This window comes from Haemaphysalis longicornis, unplaced genomic scaffold (genome assembly GCF_048455015.1).
Source record: "Haemaphysalis longicornis isolate Haplotype H1 unplaced genomic scaffold, Haemaphysalis longicornis Haplotype H1 scaffold_1, whole genome shotgun sequence".
NCBI classification, from domain to species: domain Eukaryota; kingdom Metazoa; phylum Arthropoda; class Arachnida; order Ixodida; family Ixodidae; genus Haemaphysalis; species Haemaphysalis longicornis.
Genome location: NW_027526203.1, coordinates 150,827,031 through 150,851,630, shown reverse-complemented (window position 1 = coordinate 150,851,630; position 24,600 = coordinate 150,827,031). Strand labels below are relative to the sequence as shown.

The 24,600-nt window shown below is 46.7% G+C and overlaps 1 protein-coding gene across 1 annotated transcript in view; it reads right to left on the bottom strand.

The window, feature by feature from the left end:
* The window catches only part of LOC144166604 (ATP-binding cassette sub-family C member 4-like), a 216,827-nt gene that overhangs the window by 120,365 nt on the left and 71,862 nt on the right, over positions 1–24,600 (bottom strand). Inside the window, exons 6-8 of the mRNA XM_077696121.1 lie at positions 20,676–20,743; positions 16,219–16,332; positions 4,673–4,804 (exon numbers count right to left, since the gene is read on the bottom strand). Coding sequence (XP_077552247.1) covers positions 4,673–4,804; positions 16,219–16,332; positions 20,676–20,743 — 314 coding nt within the window. The remainder of the gene's footprint in view (positions 1–4,672; positions 4,805–16,218; positions 16,333–20,675; positions 20,744–24,600) is intronic.

Here is a 24,600-nt window from a genome sequence, read left to right as displayed (position 1 = left end):
GGAACACTGTAAATATCACTTGTGTACTAATTTCCTGTCTTATATTTGCGTAATGTCTTGTTCTTGTTAAACAAAGTTGACAAGTATGACCATATAAACCGGGCTTAGGCGTTTACATTTGGCTGTGAGTATATAAGACTATTGCGCAATATTAATTTTACTTTGGCCGGGTGGCTGAATCGGGTTACAGACAGACAGACAGACGGACAGACAGACAGACAGACAGACCAAAATTTCTGGGTTTAAGTAGCCCAAGAAAGACCGTCATCTTTAAAAAAAGGCCCATCTCCCCGCGAGGGGGACTCGAGTAAATGCGTCGCATAGGGGGTGGGTGTATTGCGTTAACGTTTAGTGTTTGGGGAGTTGGTGGTAGTGAATGCGTTGTATCAGCAGCTTATTGACGTAGTTTGAATGAATCAAGGATATAAGGCGCGTTCGTAGCCTTTGATTCTGTGTCGGTTTTGTGGCGCAGTGGGAAGAGCACCATGTACCTCGCGTTACGCCCACAGGTAGTGAATGCGTTGTATCAGCAGCTTCTTGACGTAGTTTGAATGAGTCAAGGATATAAGGCGCGTTCGTAGCCTTTCATTCTGTGTCGGCTTTGTGGCGCAGTGGGTAGAGCACCATATACCTTGCGTTCCGCCTGCAGGGTCGTGGGATCAAAACCAGGCGCCGGTAAGTATTATTTTCTTATATAGTGTAGGGGGAGGGGTGCGGACCTGTTGTTGAGAGCGAGGAGGGTAGCGTGATGCGGGAGAGGAGGAGTCGGGGAGAGGGTGCACCTGCGCGCTGAGCTGTTGCGGACGGACGGCGGACGCTACATGTGAGTTAAAGAAATGCTCTGCATTTAAAACACGCGCGCAAAAACTACCACTTGTCCACCCTTAAACCCGCGGAGCCAGCGGCAAAGAAGAAAAAAAGCGAGGGTGAGTTTTGTGGCTTCCCGGCTCCGGAGGAGAGAGGCGCAAAACTAGAAGGATAACAGAAGTTAAAAAAAAAAAAGACGACGGAGACTTCGTGTTCGCGAATGTAGCAGCCCTCCTGACCAACGCCGTTTCTCAGAGGGACCATATGTGAGTTCGCGTCGGTTCGCGTCGCAAGTCCCACTGTGTCACTGCCAAAAAAGTGCGAGTTCTCTTTCGGTCTCTGCTAGGTTGTTGCTAGAGGTAGCAGGTGTACGGTCACCGTCGCTGCTTGGACTGGATAAAAACAGGAAAGAGCACTTGAAGACAGTCTTATCAAGTTGCACACTCAAATAAATGATTTTTAGATGCGACTGCATCTGATTCACTCGCCTTGTCCCTTGATACGGTGTTGTCCGTCCACACCCCTCCCCCTACACTATACAAAAAATAATAGTTAGCGGCGCCCGGTTTCGATCCCACGACCCTGTGGGCGGAACGCGAGGTACATGGTGCTCTTCCCACTGCGCCACAAAACCGAGACAGGATCAAATGCTACGAACGCGCCTTATATCCTTGACTCATTCAAACTACGTCAAGAAGCTACTGATACAACGCATGATGGGGCAATGATTAACACTTGCAATAAAAGAAAAGAAGCTCCCACTTACAGCAACAATGATGCAGTAAAGGTCGTTGCGACAGCGAAGCCCCAAGCATACCACTTAGAGAGATTGACCAAGATTGGCCAATAAAGCATAATAATAATCATAAAACATAATAATCATACTCGTTCCCCACACGTTTCACGCGATTTCAGAATCAATCCAACGGAAACACCAAGTGAACCCCACGACGCGTCGCATCTACACAGGGTTCCTCTCGCGGGGAGGTGGGCGCAATTTTTTGTCTTTTTCCTCTAATGTATGTCTACTTTATTCACCCTCTTCAAGCATGATATTTGCATGGATTTGGGCGTGTTGCCGATTCTTTTTTGGGAGGCCATCTGATAAGAGGAGTTTCTGATTAGACGAACAAATAAATCATCAGGGTCTCTAGGAGTTCTTCGTAACGGGAGTTCACTTTGTTTTTGCAACCTGATAGGCTGGCTGTAAAATTGGCCACTGACGACTAGTGATCTACACCCTTTCACAAACCGTTATGTTTTGTCGGGCTTTTGCCATTACACCGTTACCTAAATGCGTTATTTTTGGGGAGTCGGCGGCTTGACACGGGATAACAGTGGCTTTTCGTAACTAGACCAGGACGGTGACGCAATTCCGTTCATGTAATTCTGTGAACACAGACCTCGACGAGCGCGCGATCTTAACTGCACTTCATAGCTATAACTTTTGCGCACAAAAAACGAGGACTAAACGGAGACACGAAGACTAGCGCAGCTTAGAAGACACGAAGACTGCGCTGGTCTTCGTGTCTCCGTTTAGTCCTCGATTTTTGTGCGCAAAAGTTATAGCTATGAACTGTCACCAACTAGCCCGCCTTTCAGTGTTATTGCTTAACTGCAAAACTTGCGCCCCAAACAAAGCTCTTCTGCTTTGGTGGAAAACATTAGTACAATTTGTCTGTACGCCGCTGCACCCGAAAACAATGACTGATCAGGGCGTGCACTGACTGGAGAGAATGTACATGACTACGCAGGGGCAGTGCTTCAAGAAATTACGTATTATTTCCTTTTTCTTCACCGTGGTATTGATGTCAGAGAGAATACCGTCAGGTTTGCTCCTTTACACTCATTAGTTTTCGCTCGACCCAATTCCAGCTTCAGGCGGGCCCGCGTATCTGCCTTCCGCCATCGACATTCCCGTTTGGCGAGGGTGGCATCTTCCCGGAGACACTTGATTAGCACGGTTTAGGACCGAGGCCACTTCGAACTGCTAGTGCTCACAACAAATTGTGCAGTGAACCTAGCAACGTTGCTGAGTTAAACGAATATAGCAAGATTCCTCTGTTCGAAGAAGTTCCAGCTGTCGCGCCAGCACTTAACGCAGAATGAACTGGTCCAGCAGTAGATCACCTCCACATACTTTGCGCTATCAAAGTATGCCGGACAAGGTAGCAGCTGTGAAATGGTATTTATGAGCTGACTGGTGGTTCAACATCCAGTTTGTGCTTGCAACTACTGCATGATAAATATCCCAATCCCCTTGAAACGCGATGCGGATGGTTGTTCAGGACGTCCTGCAGAAATTGACACAGATACCTCAGCCAACCTCCAGAAAGCCTTTTCCGGCCGTAGATCACATATAATGCCAAGGTAGCCCCCGGAGGTACGTCTAAAACATGTTTCTTACACTTACTGCAATACTAGTCTCAAACATGAAGTTTTATCGCACTAGTGTAACCGCCTCAACTTACATGGCCGTATCACCGCTACCTTCTGCGTGTGTGATGCAAGTTTGTTGCACTGTGGTGCAGGTCTCTTTGTTGCGGTGAAGCCAACTCATTTAGCTCTGCCAACGAGTCTCCACAAGCTAGAGACTGGCTGGCCGGCACCACGGCCACCGATGAGTTACGGACAGCGGCGCGGCAGCTGCAGGAACCGGCGGAATCAAGCTCTCATCTCGGCGTGTTCGGGCCTGCCGCTGCGAACGGCCCGTGGAGCTCCGCCTTCCCCCTTCTCTCCAGCACAGCTTTCGCCGGCTCCAATCACTGGACCTTTGGAGAATGTTTTGTGTGTCTGTGCTTTTTTGTGCCGCTCGCAAAGCGCTCAAACGTAGTGAAACTTTGGTGTATAAATTCTCGCCCTTCGATGAGGTGAACGTTCGCATTGGGCTGCTGTCGAGAGCGTCGCTCTGCCCGTAGTCATACTGAAAGCACGCCCGCGGGCTGCTTCCTATATCGTTGCTACTCTTTTCTAGGCACTTTTGCTTTGGCTATTCGTCGTTCGCAACCGAGGCAGCTCTCCTGCTCATTGCTCGTTCAGCAGGCTACCACGGCGTTGACGAAAGTCGTTTTTAGGACGCCTACGTCAATGCAACAGCGAAATATGGTCACGCGGGGATGCGTGTACTAAGGTGAATTAGAGGCGACACACAAGGGCTTAGTAGTCTCCGTAGTTTTCGTAGTCAACCCATCTTTTCTCGCGCCCACCGCATATATAATCTCCCCAGCAGAATAAGAAAAAGCTACCCTCTACGAAATGTTTCAGCGAAGGTTCTTTTTCTCCGACATCTTACTTTCGCATCTACGCAGTGATACCACACCATATAGCACGTCATTTTTGCATTGCGTAATGTCCCCACGGAGGCTCTATTTTCGAGCCAGATCATATGTCTGTCACGCGTCATTCCCCAACATTTTCTGCTTGGTCGCCGTGATTTGTCAGTTAGGTGCATTGTGGCCAAGAGGACTTGCGGGTGTTTTGAAAGGGACCCTTCCAGGATACGAATAAACGCCTTCACTCCTTAGCGTGTGCCTGCAATTTTTTAAGGTGCTATAGTTACCACCGGAACCGAGGGGCACTCTGTTATTTGCTCGCCACAGGATGTCCTTCTTCCTCCCCTAGCGGGAGAGAGAGGAACCCGCTTTGCGATACCACTGCACCCTCTATTGGTGGGTCTGGGACAGGGCGCGGACAGGTCTGGAAACGCACGAGCTTCAGCAGACTTACGAAGAGGCTCAACCCACAACACACCCGCTTTTTAAATGTCTAAGTGTTTATATTATGTAAATGAAGTGAACAAGCGCAAACTTGTAAGCATACTGGAGAAAGTATTGTATGATATTGCCATGGGCAAAACTATACTTACTGAAGAAGCGGTATCCGAACAATAAGGCATCCATAGTAGGCGAAATTTGCTGATATGGTCCAAAAGATGTCTTTCCAAAGAACCCGCATGGTGCTTAGAAGGAAATGATTACGTCTTGTCATATTACGGCTCCTAAAAACAAAGATATCCAAATCAAATTTTTCCCTCCGTTTCAACCACCAGGTCAGAAGTGATCACATGGAGGTGAAATGTACCTGTTGAACTCTTCAAACAGAAGCAAAAACTCACTTCGATCAATGCACGACTTTGCATTCTAGTACATCATTACATGTGCTAACCAACTTCATTACAATTTCGAGAATTTATTTTGCATTAATAGTAACGGTAGCCACATGCACTGTCTGAAGCAGCGACTAAGCAGTCCCATATGTTACATCATGCGGATTACGCTGTGTTAGGAAATATGACATACGTAAGTACGTTCGTTTAGAAAAAAAAAATGTTTCGGAGGATCCAGGCAGGCTTCACATCCTGTCGTAAATGATTAGGTCTTCACCTCAATACTGCGTACACCATTGACATGAGGGTTTGATTAATAAGACAAATCAACACTTGTCAACACGTTGCTACGCTTCTGGGTTTCTCGGTAGTCAATATACTGGAAGAACGTCGACATTAAAGTTTTTTGTGACTCGCGCAAAGGCAGAAATTCAGGCCGCATTCTGCGATAAACCCATGTTCCTCTAGGGCTACATATTCACTCTTCTTTACAATTATAAGGAGAATTGCGCCCAGCAGTAGGAGGGGGCTTTAGTCCTGGGCCCCATCGGTGGAATCTACCCTGCGTGACCAACTGTCGCTGGTACTCCTTGTCCGAGCTCCACAGCGTGGCCTCGAACTGCCTGAGGTGTATCGGGTGGATAAAGAGGCGCGCAGATTTGTTCTGGGAAGCCAAAGTTGTGTGGCACAGTCTAGGACATCAGTCAGAGTGTGGGCATTTTGGGCAGACGTATGGTGGCAAGTATGACGTGTTCTAAGCTACTGCAGCTGCCGCCACGCTAGAGCCTTTTTATGTTCGTTTTTGCGCGATGGCGGCTGGGTGCATCTTGAAACGATGTTGCTGGAGAAATGCTGCGTACGTGGATGAATGGGCTCTGGGTTGCGGGGGATGGTGCGGTACTCGTACTCTCTGCACCGTGTGATCGCTGGTTAAATGCGCTTCTTGGGCCTCTTCATAATTTGGAATGCCGGTGTGGAGACGAGACACAGCCATTGGCATAATTGCTGCCCGCCCATTGAGAGTCTGATTACGTCGAGGGTTGTTTAATAGTTGCAGATGTTCTCGCCAGCATTATAAGAACTTTTTAGTCTCCGAGTTACTCATAGTTTGGAAGCCAGCGGTGTTAACGGCATTGCCTGCTCCATCGACGGCACACACCTGCTGCCGCCGGGTATAAGAAGCCAGTGGGAAGCGTGCTTAACTGAAGGTAGGGATGCTCGTTCTCTTGGAGTTGCAGGAACTGTGCTGTGCCCGAGATGGTTTTCGTGATCGTCGGGATGCATGAAGAATAGGAGAATAGCGGGTCCGATGTGGGAAAGCAGTTTATTGCGCCATGGCTGGCTTTTGTCGGCGGCCTGCTAGCTCAGTTGCCTCAGCATTGAGCAGCCTGTAGGAGCTTTGTTGAGCCGTTTAAGTGGGCTGACGAGGCTTGCGTCGACGATCATCTGTGCCCTGCTGTGCTTCTTTAACCCGTGAACTAAGCTGGCGTTCGTGTGAGGAGGGACACTTAGCGCTTAATTGTACGCTATGTGTAAAGGTATGCTAATTAGTTTAATTCTCTTGATTTCAGCTGAAGGTAAGGCGTGTGGGCCTGCTCTCTACGGCATGCCAAGGAATGAGGCACACTGCGGTTGCGTGAAATAACTCTTTACTTACATCCTCGTCCGGGCATACACACGCACACACCAAAAACACTCTGCGTCCCGAGTCCGAGTCCCCGCGCGCGGTTCTCCTTCACCACCGCCCGCTCCTTCACCTCTCTGCCCGCTGCCCCGTGTCCGCCAGCGCCATCCTTCGGGCCCCGACGTCCCCAAGTCTCGCGGCCCGGTGGCCGCACGGAAGGCGAGGAGGGCGAGGGAAGGGAGCCCATGGCGAGGGGCTTCGGGCGACACCCCCTAGGCCAGAAGGTGTCGTGCCAAGGCGCTCCCCACAGGCGTGACACACATGACGTGCCTCACTCTACGGCCATCACCACCATGATAATGCCATTTCCCTTCACTCTCTGATGCCGGTTAGTGACTCCTGTCATTGTACCTATAAATGTAGGCGGTGCGGTGAAGACATCGGATCGTAAGCATTGCTTTCCGGTTTTGCTGGTGCTGCAGTCCAGTATACGTATATCAGGTGCTGTTTGTTTTTGACGTCGAGTCTATAGTTTATTGTGGCTTTCCTGAGTGTCTGCTGCACTGCTTGCTCTTGAAAGCATTCATTAGTTCTTTTGGAAACACAGAGGAGTGCGCTTACCGCCATATTGTAGGACTGCGTCCGTAGCCTGTTTGAGTGCGTCCTGCATGTCCACTTCCTATCCCCAGCGGCACAAAGCGGTGCCGTCTGCGTTGAGGGTGTGATTAATCTACAACATAGAGTGGACCTGCGCCGGGAGCTTCGTCATGGCTATATTAAATAGGAACGGTGGGAGCATCGGTGCTTCTAAGTGTCGTTTTGATGGTCGTGGTTTCAAGAGCTGTTAGCGGTGTGCCCGTTCCTACATTCTCTATGCAACCCGTGAGGAATGCTGGGTGTAATCGTACATTCATTGACTATAGTCGATGTCCCTTGCGACAATGGTGTTGCGACAATGGTGTTGCGGTTCAGTTTGGGAAACATTCCTTTCAGATCAAAATAGAGGGTAGCCATAGGATAGTGAGGCGAAATGTGTTTTAAGAAGTGTTTTGTATTTGTTTCTGGAAGTGTTTGGAGGGGGCTGTCATGCGCAGACAGATGGGCGGATGACTGCCGTTAATCGTGTGGGAGTATAATGTCTTGGGCTTCTAGACACTTTTGTGGGCCTGAAGATTATCACAAAGTCGAAGAGCTTCCCTGCGCCTGACTTCACTGAAGCTCAATATCCTCAGCTTGGTGGATTTGTCTGTATTCCATACGTGTACCAGTTTGACGCATCCCTGCTGCACTGATATTGTGCCCCGTTTCCAATATTATTTGAAGCACTCCATATTTCTTAGATTATGTGTCCTTTAGGTTCCCTAGAAAATTTTTGTGGCTCGATACTTGTCCACAGTTGTGTTAAAGTTCCGGGCTTGAAGTGCGTGCTACACCTCTCGGGTGAATATTGGCTTGTCGCGCTCTGGGTCTGGGTGGCCCTCGCATATGCGCAGAAGGGCAGGAAGTAGGAGTATGCCAACTTAGCACTCTTTGAGTTGGTGTAGTGTGATATCATTGGTGCCAGAATAGGAGAGCGGCCAGTGCTTAATTGCGTTTTGACTTTCCGTATAAATGAGTGTTGTGGATAGCAGGCACAGTAGTTGCGTGCATGCCTTCACCATCCCCAAATGCCCTGTGGATTCCTGTACACGTGACGCCAGTCCGGTTGTGTTTTCTGCATGCATACTCTACTGCATGCTACCCTATTGTGTTAATGAGGTTCCTCCTATATTATGACTGTCCCATTATTCTGGGAAGCTTTTGCGAGTTTCCCAAGGGTTGTGCAAGTGAGGGTGCAATACATGCACTTTTTTGGTCAGGGTGATCGCTTCATAACTTTTATTCATTTACTTCTGTGGGGCTGCAACCCATTTGTCCAGTGAGGTTATGACAGACATGACATGGGGAAACCCCATGCAGTCGCTAATTTGTTACATATTAGCGTTCTAAGCAGAGGGGCGATTGGCACCATAGTCCCGGAAAAGTTGTAATCGAAGCACAGTGACTCTGATAGATTTTGTTATAGCGCTTCTGCAACAATTTTGGTCAGTATTACTTTGGGACCAGTATCCCTTGTGGGGATGTTTTCGATGCGAGTTGGATACGCAGAGTAAGTGAGTATGGTTGTACGTGCTGCTGAATGGTAGTATGGAGCCCGTTGCCCTTGGCCATGACGTCCTTGGGTACCTTACGACGGATTTGCTGCGTCAAATCTCCTACCACGCCGTCTTTGCCGACCTGCTGTCTGGCTTTGCTACTATGTGTTGGAGGGTGTCGCGGCCGTTGGTTTGGCGTACTGTAGACGTCGCTCTTCGTAATAGTGTAAATCGAGTGCGGGCAAAAATAGTCCTCGAAGAGCTATAATTGGAGGTTGGTGTTACTTTGCTATTGTTACGACCATTAAAATTGAGCTATAACGAAGTCTCAGCTGAGGTACGTAGCTACTGAGGTAAACGCGCTAAAAAAGGGCAAATGTGTATTCTTTGCAGACATTTATAACTCAATGTTCCCAATTGATTGGAAAGCTATCGTTAGGCAGTTTAAGCAGTAATTGCTTCGAGTCTATTTTATACGACTGAGGTGGTTGGAAAGGAAAGCTTTAAACGACAGCCACAACAATTTCCATTGCGACGTCACTTGAATTCACACACATGGCTCTACAAAGAGTGAAACTAGAGATTCTGCCAGCCGTTACCTGGAATTCGCGGGGAAGTGTCCCGAAACAAAAGCAGCGTCGGCCACGGCCGGGCTAGAGTGGCGGACGACGCCGCTGTAGCCCGGCCGTGAGTCGGCAAAAAGAAAATGGAGAGGAGCTTCTTTCGAAGAGTGAGGCAGCGGAACCTAGCCATCCTGATGTGCTAGATTAGGGCTACAGCACCGCGCGACACAAGCAAAGCCACCGAAACAATTCGGCATGTGAGCTTAGTGATTCCCATTTAAACCGATTTAAACTAGTTAGTTTAGTAAGTTTGGGAATTGCGAAAAAGCTGAGGGAACTCTTATAATCGCGATTCATCAGAACCAGTTGCTACTTTCGCCTTTTTAATACCTCTTAAAACACAACCGAATTTGTAATCAGCAATAAAGAAAGCCGAGTTCCATTCGTGGAAAGCAGTGAGGAAAAGGTAGCGTTTCTCTAGCGGCCAGATGTCTGTATGTGGTCTCTACATTTTGTTTTCCTGCCCTGCAGACCAATCGTTATCGTATCTTTGCCGTACGACTACTTTATTCCGTCGGGTGCGGGTTACCCTGGAGGTGTTGTCGAACAAGTTAATCAAGCCGTGGGAATGCACCGCGCAATGGACGCGAAGCTGCACAAAAACAGGCCCAAAACAACTGTTGCTAAAGCAGACGACAAAGCCGTACCGCTGACGCCGCCATCGGCGAGCAGGCACTTCCACGCGGGGAACGCCGGGTAAATTCGCAACGCCATCTCTAGTGTGCTGCCTGAGTGAAACCCGCCGCCCCACATCTCCCTCCCCCCGCCGCCGCCTCCGACGCGTTGGGAGTTCGTTGTCCCGCACGCCACGAAAGAACCGTTGACTGGTAGAGCTAGAAAGCTTTGCTTTAAAAGTCAGCTACCCTGCACATTTGGTTAAAGCAACCGACTATTGTTATAGAGAGGTAAACATATTAGCTGTTGGATTGATTGCGAGGTTTAAGGCGCGTACGCTAGACAACGGGCTATGAGGCGCGCCGTAGTGGAGCCCTCCGGATTAGTTTTGACCACCTGGGAATCTTAAACATGCACCGAAATATCAACGTTTCCTTTTTCGCCTCCATCCGAAAAGCCGGGATCGAATTCACGTCCTTGCGCTGAGCAGCACGACGCCTTAGCCCCTGGGCTACCGCGGCGGGTTATTAGCTGTTCGAAAATGGCGGAAACGGTGTAAGGTGCTTTTGTGCCCATACACCGAATTACTTGCTCCGGTCAGCAACTTGCATCGGGATAGCTCTTATTCGCCCTGTTTTCTTGCTTCCCCAAAGCCATGCCGTCGCACATCCACGCCGCGGTTCCCATGCATCCACAGCGCAAAGAAAATTGCCAAGTCAACAAGTCAGTCATTATTTCGGTCTGCAATGACCGGGAGGTATGCAGCGCAATTTTAGGGCCGTAGCCACCTGTAGTGCACCAAGATGTCTGTTTCGATCGGAGGGAAAAGGGGGAGGAGTAAACTTTATTTAGGTGAGCCTTGGCCTGCGCTCACCACCCGGGCCCTCTCCACCACGCTTCGCTGGGAGGAGAGGTTGGAGCTAGTCAGCCCTGCCACCCAGTGCTCGTTTGTAGGTTGGGGATTAGGAGTAAGGGACGGGTTTGTTGGCACCTCCATACCTGGAGGTATAACACCTTTACATTGTAAAGAAATGGTCGCCCAGACGTACTTTGACTGGGTGCTACCGTTAACACGAAACATCACCACGCTCACTTTGTTATGGACCTCTCTTGCCGCGTTTGGCTATGCCGACGAGGGTCCAAGAGGCGTATTGAGTACCTACCACAGACACTCCTACCATCCCACCCGCCCTCCCTGACGACTCAACCACCCTCACAGGCCAGCACTGATGCAGACAGCAAGAGTGCTCTCGCACAGGCCTCAAATAAAGCACGTCTTTCTCTCTCTTTCTCTCTCTTGGATACGGGGCCATTGTTTCGAACGGGTAAACTGCTCAGTCAGGTCACCAGAGATAGCCGGATAGGAAAATGCTTCAAATCTAAGTGATTTGGTAGCGCAACTTCACGGTGCTTGGTGAGGTAGAGAAAGATGTTCGACCGGAGTGAGGCACTGTGTGTTATTAACTCTTGCGCTTCAGCGGATGCGTCATCAGGTATATTTCAAAATTTTCAGCATTGTATCGCGAGAGGCAAAGAGAAAGAATTTTCCATGGTCTTATATTGCCTTACAGTGTCAAGAAGTCCAGCATATCATACGTTTTAACGGCTTCCGGGTATCGCACCTGGTCCTGGATGAGAACAAAATCCGTAAATGTATCTCGATGATGCATACAGAAATACACAATTTAATCTTCTTGCGATATCGCAGCCTCAGTGTGATGTTCCTTGCATAAGTTGGGTATATAGGCAGCCGCTAGCCTTGTAAAACGCTCTTGCTGCGCCCTAGTTGAACGGTTTTTAGGAAGCTCACATTGTTATTAATGCGTAGCATTCTTTGCCGAGTACCTCCACAGCCGGGAACGTGTAACGCTGTGGATTTCCGCAAAAATGCAGATTTGGCGGAAGTTCCACCTTCAAACGTTATAATAGCGTTAATGGAGATGATTGGTTGGAGAGAATTTTGAAATATAAAAAAATGAGAATAAAAAGAAATAAGCTTTTACCAAAAATGATCTGACAAAATCAAAAATACGCATCGTATACATTCCCGGCAAGAACTAAATAATAAACGAAAAAGTCCGCAACAGAACGCTGAAAATACGAAATTCAAAAAATGGCGAAATAGTGTACCCTGTACCACCGTACATTCTCACAAAAATGCAGATTTCGCGTAAGTTCCAGCTTTAATCGTTGCAATAGCGTAAAGGGAGATAATTGGTCTTACATGACGTTGAAAAACAAAACAAAAAGGAATAAAGAAATGCAATTTTAACAAAAATGATCTGACAAAAAAAAAATATATGCATCTTAGACATCTCCCCCCAAAACAAAAGAATAAAAAGAAGTGTGCGAAAGAACGCTCAAAATTCGAAATAAAAAGAACGGCGAAATTCAGAACCATGTAACGCCCTGCTTTTCCACAAAAATGTACATTGGGCGGAAGTTACCTGTTTACCGTCATAATAGCGTCAATGGAGATAAATGGTCGCCCAGAATTTTGAAAACCCGACAAAAAAGCAAAATAAAAAAAATTAAATTCTACCAAATAATGTCATGACACAATCAAAAACATGCATGTTATACATCTCCCCCCAAAACCAAAGAATAAATGACAAAATGTCTGCAGAAAGAACGCGCAAAATACGAAATAAAAAATAACGAAAGAGACGAAAAACCGTGCACGCCCTTTCCACAAAAATGCATATTTAGCGAAAGTTCCACCTGTATTCGTCATAATATCGTAAATGGAGATACTTGGTTGGACTGAACTTTGAAAAACAAAAAAAAATCAGAAAAATTGAAGAAATAAATTTTCAACAACAAGCATATGACAAAATCAAAAATAAGCCTGTTGTAAATCTCCCCCCCCAAACCGAGAATAAACAAAAAGGTCCGCAAAATAACGTTGGAAATACGAACAAAAAATAGTGTAAATGGACCAACCCAGCAGTTAGCCTTGCTTCTTCGAAAAATAAAACAATTTTCGGGGTAAAGGCTATCATTTCGTCGCTATAATGTTATAAATTCGCATCATTCGCGAACAGAAACAAAAAAATGCTGAAAAGGAATAAAATAATACCTCTTTCGCTACTCGTAGCCATATATCGCTGTAAAGAACTCACTTCGAACAGGCGGCATTAGGATGCTTTGCCTTAGGATACGCGGGCTTCTGGGCTTCTGCAGATATTTATTGGGAATAACTAATTGCGGAGCCGAGGCAGCCATTAACCGCCCTTTTTGAAAGAGGAGCCCTGGACATGTAGAAAAGACGACGCTTTTGTTTTAGAATCGCACGTGGTAATTGTTCTTGCTCATGGGTGTCTGGATTTTCACTTGTTTTGTTGTTTTTTTTATACTACGACCGGTGGTTGCAGCTCGGGTATCTTGTCGCACCTTCTGCTCGTCAATCGGTATTTTCGAAACGAAAACGGCGAGTAATCGTCCTCATTAAATGTCAGTATGCGTCGTCATTTCTGAGCGTCTATCACGCGTATTTTTTGGAGCGTATAAAAAATTGGGACGTTCAAACTCGCCCAGTTCGCCAGAAACCTAAACCAAACGAAGTTATAACAGCGTTTACTGCATCTTTGGAAACGATTTACGGCATATTATCTGCGCGACATAAGAAACTGCATTTTTTTAATATTTGCACATTCGGGTACTCTTGACAAGAAATGAAAAATCATACGTGTCACAAAAAAAATGTTTCAAGACAGTTTCTTTTTCCTTTTTTCGGTAGTGCTAGTTTTCCAATGGGCAGATAGATCTTTGCTGAATTTTCTGTTGTAGTCTATCAACAGTAATATCAATAAAATAACACCCGACGCAATATTGAACAACCGATAGCGAGAAAACAATTTTTATTCCTTTCGATAGGCTGCAGGTATTATACAGTGTAGGTTTTTTGTGCAGGAATTGCAACTCTCGCCACGTTGCAATAGACAGCTGCCAAATAATTCGTACAATTTGCATAAAAGTCGAAACAGTACTACCGCCGAGCAATTACTTTGTATAATTTATGTATTGGTGCTGCACGATTTCGCCCCATATTTCAAAAGAGTAGCATTCTATACCTACTTGTAGGATATGACATAAAAGAGAGGAATTAAGTGACCAGTACATTCAAGATCGCGGGAAAATGGTAAAGCGGATGACGTATTTTGCGCCACTGCTGTATACAGGCTGCATCAATCAGATAACACATCATAGAGGCAGGCTACACCAACGTTTTAACGTTGGGAGTGTAGTTATGGAAGATCTGCGCACAATTTTTATTACTGCCGTAAATATATCAAGGGCGATGAGGATAGTTTGTTTTTAAATATTGCTAGTATAGCACTTATTTTGCAAAGGAGCTTACACCACTAAATGCTAACCCTATGTATTTCGTCAGCTCGAGTTCACTTCATCTGCGAGCTTTTCTCCTGTCAAACATGCTGTCAAACATGCGGCGTAAATTATTCCTAATGAAAGCAACCATTTTGAAAACTGCTCTCCCGCTGTTAAACATCGGGGATTATATAAACAACGAACTGTGTATAATGTATACGTGCATTGTAGAAACCGCCTTCACGTATTACCAGTTCTGACATGAGCGAAGGTGTGAGTGGCCGAATTTTTCCTCCTTGCTAAGTCCTCGTTGGGCACTGGTTTACCGAAGGAACGTGTAACGGTCGGTAAGGTGCTTATCGATACGAAGTACGAAAGAAACAAATATGTGAAACAATAGCGTCATGCAGTGGGCGCCAGCTCCATGATGGTGGCATTTTCTAGCCACAACTGGAAGCAATTTTGGGAACCATACTAAATGTGCCGACTAGATCACCATATGCATATATCGCCCTCAACGTCCTTTCGGGCGTGAGATACGAGCAGCAAGGTGAATTTCACGAACATCGGGAATTCTTTGCTTCATGCCGTGCAATGCATTCGCTTCCTTCAATCTCGAAGAGGGGTCTCCAAAAGGGAACCTTCCGAATTCCGGAAAAGACTCTTAGACGTTATAGTTTCAAGTTGCTAGTCCTCAGCGACCGTAAAAGGTGTTACATATGATGATTTGGCTTTGAGTTTGAAACACAAATGCTGAGCAAATTCAATTGCTGCGAGCGTTGAGAAAGTCAGCGACAGCTGCGGACTAGCATCACGGAGGAAAAATGCCTCCGAAGATAAGTTCCTTGCAACCACGTATGAGTGATTGCCGGTATTGCCCAATAACGGTGAAATTACCGTATTTATTTGCAGAATTGCTTATCCTGGTAAAGTTGTATCGATATTATACAACCCTACATGAGTAATAAGAAATCACGGAAGCAATGATACCTGGTATCAGGAACACATGGATTTGAGTGGCATGCAGTACAGAATAATTTTGACCTTTTTTCAATATCATGTTTTTCTCGCGCAGTAAACATATATATAAATCACTGAGACATACTAAGTGGTAAACAGTAAGGTACACTGTTGCAAAACATTCAAGCTTTGTTTGGTCCCTGTTAGTGACGAGTTATGAATTTTATCGTATCAGTGAGCGCGAAAGGACCAAGGACAAACGAAGTGGGCGGGACACGGCGCTACGGTCAACTCGTTTATTTTCACTGTGTGATGCGCGATTTTGTACGGGAAGATACACAGCGAACGAAAAAAAGAAAGAAAGGGGGAGGGGCACAAGCAAATACAAATAAATGAAAATAAACGAGTTGATAGTAGCGCCACGTCCCGTCCACTTCGTGTGTCTTTGTTCCTTTCGCGCTCACTTATACGAGGAGTGACCGACTTGCCTAAGAAACCAATCTTATGAATTTTACTTTTGTCTCGGTTGCCCTTTCGGATTGTGCGCTTTCACCACGGACCTCTACGATGCCTGCGGTATGTACGTAGGTGTCACACCACAAGTAAGACCAGTACATCAAACTAGGAATCCGGATTCACGAAACAACCCCCTGCCACGTGAAACTACTCCACTGCCTACGTGGTTATCGATTGATACTAGAAAATTGTGCATATGAAACTCGCGATGCAGAGCCCAAGGTTTTTCGCCGCTAATGGATAACCACGAAGGGCCCTTCGGTTTGGTCATTTACGCGAAGAAGAGTTGTGGCTAAAGTAAAAGAAACTGTTGACAACTCAGAATCTAGGTTAGAACTTTCTAAATCGTATTGATGTCGCCTTTATAGATGTAGACACATATATAAAAACCAAATTTCGGTTAAAAAAGCAAATGATGACACTGCTTCTAGGAAACTTGCTCAGTCTTGAAAAAAAGTACAGAGCTGAACTGCACGGATGTATATTCTGAGTATTTTTACGTACCTTTCTAGAAACATGTACAGCGCGCCTACTTGCAGGCTGGATCGAGCAGCTTTCCCGAGTGCAGGAAGTTCTGTTCTCAAAGTCTTCCGAAGAAACGCAGCATTCCAAATGTGCCTGAAAAGAACACAAAATAGGCGAAATAAATTTGTGTGCGTTAAATTGTGACTATCGTAAGTGCAGATTGCATGAATGAAAAAATGGCGTCTGCCATAAAATCAACAATCATTGTGCACTAAGAAATTACCTTGGTCTAACTTTAATCATATTAGAAGGTGTAAACTTATCGAGGTAAGTGTCGATGTGTTCACAATGATACTGGTTAACTGGTGAGTGAAAATTTAAGACATAAACAGCTGCAGTAATGTCATGATGCTGAGAACGGTACCAATGCCGAGGAATATTTTCAACATAATAAGAAAGATACATATACTAGCAGCCTGCTAGAGGAACTGCCACACACGAACACTCTTTCCGAAATTCTTTGCACCAGCATTCCTTAAGGGTATGTGCTAGCCATTTCAACTCGTCCAACCGGTTTTGTGAGATGATTTTTACTGCCTCCATAAAGTGCTGGGCAACTTTTTCTAGCTGTTGGTGGTTTGATTTGTTAAAAATAGGAAAGAAGTGTGCGCACGTCTCCTGTATGAAGATATCAAAATTACCGATGCTCTTAGACGCAGGCAGGTGTCCGCGCTTCATTTTCTGCCTTTCAGGTTTTTTTGTTTATATTTGCCATCTTTAAAATACATCCAGTGTTAATTCCTATGTGTGTTATTCATTTGGCTACGTTAGCCCGGTTCAGACTATTGCCGCAACTGTCGTAATAACTTTAAAGAATTACGTCTTTTCACGTCTCAGTCAACCGAACTGCGTGGCACGCCGTTTTTTACGTTCATAGATCACGATACGGCTTTTACGTCGGTAGTCCGAACATAGCCTTACTCTCAAACCAGTAAGCGTGCGGTCGCTGTGCTGATTTGTGTCACCTTACGTGCCTGTAGTTCAACCCTTAAAGGGCCGACCTCATTTCGCTTCATTTGAGTCTCGTTGTGCTGGCGATCTTTCAACTCAACTCAAGTCAACTTTATTTTATGTATGAATACCGCAACATTGTAGGTACCGAAGTTAGGCTTCTATTTGCTCCTTTGGGCTTCTTTCACGGAAACCTACGCCAGAGCGTCGTGCAGGTAAGTTGCGCCCTACATCACAATCTTACACCAAACAATTGATTCTCCGCAACATTGACGCAATTACGGTTTTGCGGCAAATCGGCAGGGTCTCATGACTCCCGCCGCATTGCCCGTGGCATTACCACCCGTTGCCGTGGGGACAGCTGTTCCAAGCTAAACAAGTGCATGCAGCCGTGCATTTCCCGACCTGGATAGAATTGCCACAGATGCGGCTTTCCCGGACAGGTGTGTTCAAGGTATTTTCTCCCGCATTGAGGAAAACAAGGTAAATACAAATATAACTTAACTCGAGTGACCGCTGACAGATGTGGCAAAATGAGACCAACCACGTGGAAACAAAATCAGAAAGCAAAATAACCACAATATGCAGTACGTTTGGACATTCCGGCTATATCAGTTCCAACATTTTATGTTCCTAAATGTCATTTGTCTGGCACCAAATGCGGTGGAGTCGGTGTTTTGGACTAAAGTGGCTATTTGAGCTTGTTGGTTGAACATGATTAGGAGACGACAGCGCAGCTGGCACATGGACAGAAAGGGAGAGAGCTAGACACACACCAGCGCTCATGTGTGTCTGGTTCTCTTCCTTTCTGTCCGTGTTCCAGCTGAGCTGTCGTCCCCTAATCTGTGTTTTGGTGTTCTTACCACTGGGTGGGGGAAACTTCGCATCGTGCCATCTACTGTCCGTGCACGTGCCGCTACTCTAAGTACGCGCCGCCACCAATGCTCCAAGGTGCCGCAGCTGAAAGGCCGTGCTTGTACACTTGCACGTATTGCATTTGATAGTCATAGTGCTTATTATGGCGTACGATAGCGCCAGCTGACGCCAACGCTGTGTTCAGGGAAAATGGCGTAGGGAGTTTGAGTTTATCATTTCAGTGAACTTGGTTAGTACACGATGGTTAGCTAGGATTAGTATCCTACTGTACCGCGCAAGAAATTATCAATGATTAGGAAACAATGACTGTTTTTGGCAGCTAGTCAGGACACAACCAGACTATTAAGGTGGCCTTTGAGAATAGAAAACAGTAATCGACAGAATCAATTCCGACGCTATTTCTTTTTTGATAATTTGTTTTGATGTTGGGACTGCGCTCCAGTACATCTTATTCTGAACCGAAAGACCAGTACGCTCGGCATTGAAAGGTGCACAGTATATTATACAATCTTGCTTAGTGTCGTAAAAAATTCTGCTACTAGGTTGTTTTCTGCATATATAATTGATATATTGGCAGTGCATGATGTACTATTATGAGCAATATGAAAGGGAACACAGGAACGCGTATAAAACACCCTCAGACCCAGCTATGAGTGATACGCAGCGGCCGCCATCGGAAACAAAGTGGAAAGGGGGACGCTGTTCTAACAACTGTTCCCATTCCCGCCGGGCGTCTTATCGGCTGTAGGACGATACCATATTATCGGCAAAATGACGTAAGCTGCTGCTTTGTAGAAATCCCAGCGTGGTGGGAGTGCCAGCAGTTAGTGGAAGAGCGCCCTCCTTTCCCCTTTGTTTTTCACAGCGCCATCCGCGTATCGCTCCGAGTCTGTTTCGAGGCTGTGCGCCACGCGTTCCTGTGTTCTCTTTCATATTGCTCATAATAGTACAAAATTCATGCTTATAACTACCTTTAGGATTTTTCAGTTCTTCTAATGTGCTGGCTGGGGTTACTATTCAAGAATTTAATAAAAAACTGGTCTGAAAATATACCAATGATTTTCTTAATTTTCAGCAACACCAAATTTCACTATAGTTAAGAGGAGCTCCGAAACACCAGCAACCAGTACGTGCTGCAGAACGAGGAGGCATGGGTAGAAAACAGTACAGCTTCACCGAGTATTCACAGTAGAAGCCTAACAAAGGCTCCTAGGTTGTTGGGTTGTTGTAGGAGAGCGAAACGGACTAGGCCATTATGGTTAAGCGTTGCTACGCCTTTAATGTTTGTGATATTGTCGTGCCACAACAGTATATTTAGACAGCTGAACTAATTCCCAGCCGCGGCGGTCGCTTTTCTGATGGAGGCGAAAAGCAAAAACGCCCGTGTGTACGAGATTTCGGGGCACGTTAAAGATCCCCAGGTGGTCAAAATTAACCCGGAGCCCACCACAACGGCGCGCCTCATCGCCTGCGTTGCGTCGGCGCGTTAAACCCTACAATCAATGAATCAATCAACCAATCAATCAGACAGCTGACCTAGGTGAGTCTTCAATTCTTCAAATGTTTTCTTCAAATCTTCAAATCTTATCTTCAAACCAAATCTTCACATTTGTACGTTACAGTACTTGAAATCTGTGTAAAGTCAGGGAGTTCGCATGATTCTGACGTGCATCACAAAAAGAATGCAGTTGTTTCTAAACGCGTAGACCAGGTATGGCGGTGTTAATTGCCTCACTATTGAGGTCGGCAAGGTCAACGGAATGGACTTCATTACTTTTCTTGAAGAAGTGTAAAAATTCACTATTCCTTGCTGAGTTCACCAAGATTGTTGCGCTGCTGTCGCACAGGCATGCGCTGAGGCACCAAGCTGAAACTAAAGCTTCATTATTGAATAATAAGTCATATTATGGATAGTCTAGGGAACCGAATCAAGTAACAGATACTTTACGTGGTATTGACAGAAACGCTATCTTCTGTTCGTGTCATTTGCTGCGAGATAGGTATATTAGGCGTCCAATTTTCCTCCAGCGCACTATTGAATGCGATGGCACGCACCTCTTAGCTTCAACAGCGCTGGATGAAGCTACTGAAACAAAGCAGGAATGAAAATCGAAAACATTTTCGCGAGTCTCACCTTCTCCGAAAGCGCGGTCAAAGTTCTTGAGCTGCGTACCCTTACTTTTCGGTCTGAGCGGCAATCTATGTTTGAACACACCCGGTCGGGAGAGGATTTTATTTTTACTGGCTTCTCGTAACCATTCAATTTGCTTCGTCCTACCAATAGTTTATGTTTGAGCTAATCGAAGGGGCTTTTGCGGTCCTTAGTACATAATAAATTTGTTTGCTGCTTAACAAAAAGTTTAAACATGGGATGATGCTCGCACGCCCTTCAATAGTAAAAGGCTTCTTACAGGTATGTTTCCCTGGTGGATTTTAACGCTTGACGTTAATAACACTGCCATCTACTGCACCTGGTCACTTCGTGGCCAACAGGGTCTGCGTATCCGCACCACCTCCAAAAAAGTTACTTAAACTGCAGTTTCGGCATTCAAAACATCGCGAGGCAGTTTTGTAGACTACAGAAAAATCAAAACCGGACGCTTTCGTACCTCCAAACAGCGTGGCAAGCGAGCTTGCGAAATACACAGTGTCCATCTTCATCGGTGTTGTGTGCAACCTGTAGCAAGTGAGAAAAAAGTCATCGGGGTATCCAGGCCACTAGTGGTCTTAACATGTTCAATTGATGTTCCTAGGTAAAAAGAGGTCAATGATTAAAAACAGAGACTCTTAGCTCGTAGAACACTGAAAACATGTTCGTCTGAAAACACTGGGTCGTGGCAGTTCCCCCGCTTTCCGGATTAACTTACAAAATTTTCATAACAATATACCGTTGGTGGATTGGAGGTTAATGACTACCTGTTTACATTGTTTCGGCCTTTATTTGTAATTCGTGAAATTAGGCGGCCACTCCAGAAAATATTAAGCAGGATAATAGGGAGGAACAAACCTCTACAAGTTTATATGTTTTCAGTCGCCTCGCGTTCGTTATGGGTGACTCCTGGTGCACTTGTGGTGTGCAGTTTCGGCCACGCGGTGGCCGGTTCAGAGATGGTAAAGAGAAAGAAAATCGCCCACGTGTCGAAGTTTCCGAGCACGTTAAAAACCTCGGTGATCGAAAATAGTCCGGAGAACCCCACTTCTGCCCAATTCACTTCCCGTGTTTAGCGTCAGCACATAAAACCCCCAAAAGTGGATTTGTCTGCTTGTGATGAGGCGCTTGTATTATATATAGCTCTAAATGCGGCACAATACTCTGTGGCTCAGCCTGCCTTCGATAGCAGTGATTTGCCACTTCGCGTTCAATCGGTACGGTATTGTGTGAGACAAAAGCCAGGCCTGACATTCCTTACGCTCATAAATGATCAAAAGGCAAAAAACTTAAAATCGAAAACCCGTCTTGGGAAACTTGAGCTCAAAAGTATCCTTCCATTTTTTGCGAGTCTGGCTATGCTTGCACGTGCATGGATACAATTTGGCTTCGTAATTATGTGTACACGCCTGGGCTCACGCAGTTATCTAAGCACACCTTTTTTGGCGGATAGCGCGTTGAAGGAGACAGGCTGATTTTGTGAGGATAAAAATTGTAGGATCCCACGCACAGCTTGGAATCGACGTGTCGCGAAGCTTTCATCGTGGCTTACCGCGGTCGAAATGAACTAGCAAATGGCATTTTTTGGAGTGTTATTGTACAGGGCATAGTTGCTGCTTGAAAGACAGAGCGAAAAAAATGGGCAGGTAGAGGACAGCCACAAGCGCTGTCCCCCGTATCCCATTTTTCCGCTCTGTCTCTCAAGCCCTATGTACCCAACTAGGCCAACGTCAAGCTTCAGTGCATAGTTGCTGATGTTTGAGAACGGTGAAGCGTGGTGAGTACATAAAAAAAATCCCCCCCCCCTCCCCGAAGGGGATCGTGCGGAAATGCGAATGCATTGGGTGCACCGATGAGTGCGCTGCGAGTAAGTATTATTAATGGCGTACTTAATGAAGAGAGACGAGAGTGTGAACGTAACCATTTATTCATTCATCAGCACCTGTTTGTGTTATCGTTGTACCTGACGGCCACAATCACCGCCTTGTGGTCGCTGAAGTGCACGGTCAAAGGGTCTTTGAGAAGCATACGCGCGGCACAGTTTCGCGTAAACACCAGATCAATGCAACTCCCGTGAATGGTAGATATATTTTTCCGAGCGCAGCGAGCGGAGAGAGGGTACGCGGAGAGGAGAGAGAGACCCGCGCAACACGCCCGCCCCGCGAGCGAGCTCTCTCCGCCGAGCTCCGCGATGTGAGCGCCCTCACACGCCCGAGCGCGCTCCTCCTCTCCACTCACTCTCCGCTACTCCGCCCGAGCTCCGCGATGCGAGCGCCCTCACACGCCGACCGCGCTCCTCCTCTCCCCTTGCCCTCCGCTACTCCCGCCCGATCTACCACGTGCTCCGGTTGCTAGGCGCGCCACAGCTGTTGCTAGGCGCACGCCGGCCAACGCACGACAACCCCCGACTAAGAAATGCATTCGCATTTAAAAATACGGCACGTACGGAGAAACGTTCAACGTCTCAATCTCGCCGGCAAAGACACCACCAGCCCCAAGCGCAAACAACGTATACACGCATGAATAGGAGCTTCCCCCCCCACCTCCCCCGAGTCTCTCCCGGAAAAGACGCGTCCCCGGCCGACCTCAACCCGGCCTGCTCTGAGGAAGCCAACACTACATCGTGTGACTTCGCCACGATACCCCACCCCCATCCGCGAGTCGTTTTCCGGACCCCGCGGAGGCAAGCTAGCGTTCTATGGCGTGATATCAAACCAAGCGGCGCACCAGGCCAGAAAGCAGCAGCAGTAGCAGCAACAGCCCCCGAAAAACATGGTGGGACAGCCAGAAAAAAGTTTAATTAAAAAGCCAATGCAAGTTGTGGATGTATTTGGCCCAGGCGAAATGTGCACCCTGTTGCTCTGGTGTCGTGGACTTCTTCTTAGGCGGTTCGGGTGAAAAGGAAAAGGAAGTGCACTGGGGATATTATTGAGCCCAACTGGGTGCTCACCTGCATACAACCCAGTGCGGTGGGGAAGGGGAGGAGGGGAGATGAAAGATTAGAGAGGAGAAAGGGGGTGATAGAGAGATAGGTAGGCCTGTTTCTGAGTGGCTGATGCATACGTGCCGACGATGGCCGGCGTTCGTTTGTGTACGGCCAAGTAGCCTTGATGGAGAAGAGGCCTGTGAGCAATATCGGTGCGATTACAAGGATGATATTATATATACGCTGGTGGTGGGGCCATGAGATGGCGCACGGTAAGCTGTCCGGACTCATCTCCAGAGACTGGCCGCGCGATTCGGCTTTGGCGCGCGGTATGCTTTCCGGGCCCATCTTGAGAGACCAGTGTTGCCATCACTGGGCGTCAGACATCCGCTAAAAAGCAATAAGAAATCCGCCAGATTCCGCTAGATTCTAAAACATATCCGCTAAATTTCCCGCTGGGCCTATTTTATTTAAAATAACAGTGCAATTTCGTATGATAAATACCTTTATCATTCTTAAAAGCTCGCCAAAACTACTGGAGCTGAAATAATATATAAAAGAGTCTTCCAAGGAGTCTAATAGTACACTTCAAGTTTCAGTGCTGCGGTGGTCGTCATTGGTCAACCTCATCACAGAAGAGGCGAAAAGTTATAAATGTTCACATTGATGAAAAAAAAAAAGGCTCTCACGGGTCAACGAAAAACACATCGAGGTTTTTTTTCGTCGCCGCTGTCATCGTCTGACACCATCTCCACGGGACTGCTGGTACTTGTTGAGGGACCAGAAAGGTGACTTGGTTGCACATACGTTGCAGATGTCCCGATTGCACTAACAACTGCTGCGGGAAGTTCGTAATCAAAACAACTTTTCTGGTGTCACTTCAGTCCCGCTCTTACGACGAGGATGGCGTTCGTTGTTTCAGGCTTCAGCTTGTTCCTCATCTTGGATTTTACTATTTTAACCTGACTAAACCTCATCTCTACTTCGGCATTTGAATACGGCAGCACGAGCATCGACATGGCAAATCCGGCCAGCTCGGCGAACGCGTTTTTGCCGCAGGCGTCCTTATAGGAGTGAACTTCACACCAGAACGACTGCGTGAACGATATTTGCTCCCAGTCCAGGAGGGTGATTTTGCTCCACTGGTTTTGAATTTTTTCGATTGTCTCAGAGCCGTTTTGAAACATCACGGATTTGTTTGTCTGAGATAGGCGGAGCAAGTCAACAGGAGCCCTCATAACCTCTGAAGTTAAGCAATTTCTGCCCTTTTCGAGGACACGGAAATGGTTTCTTGCAGGGCGATTTTGAATCTGTGCAGTGCGTGAGGTATCCGTCAGAAATCCGCCATGTATGACAATGGCCCGTCAAAAAATCCACTAGCCGCTAGACTAATTTTTTCCCCGTCAGAATAAAATGAAATCCGCCAGTTTTAGCGGAAAATCCGCTAAATTGGCATCAC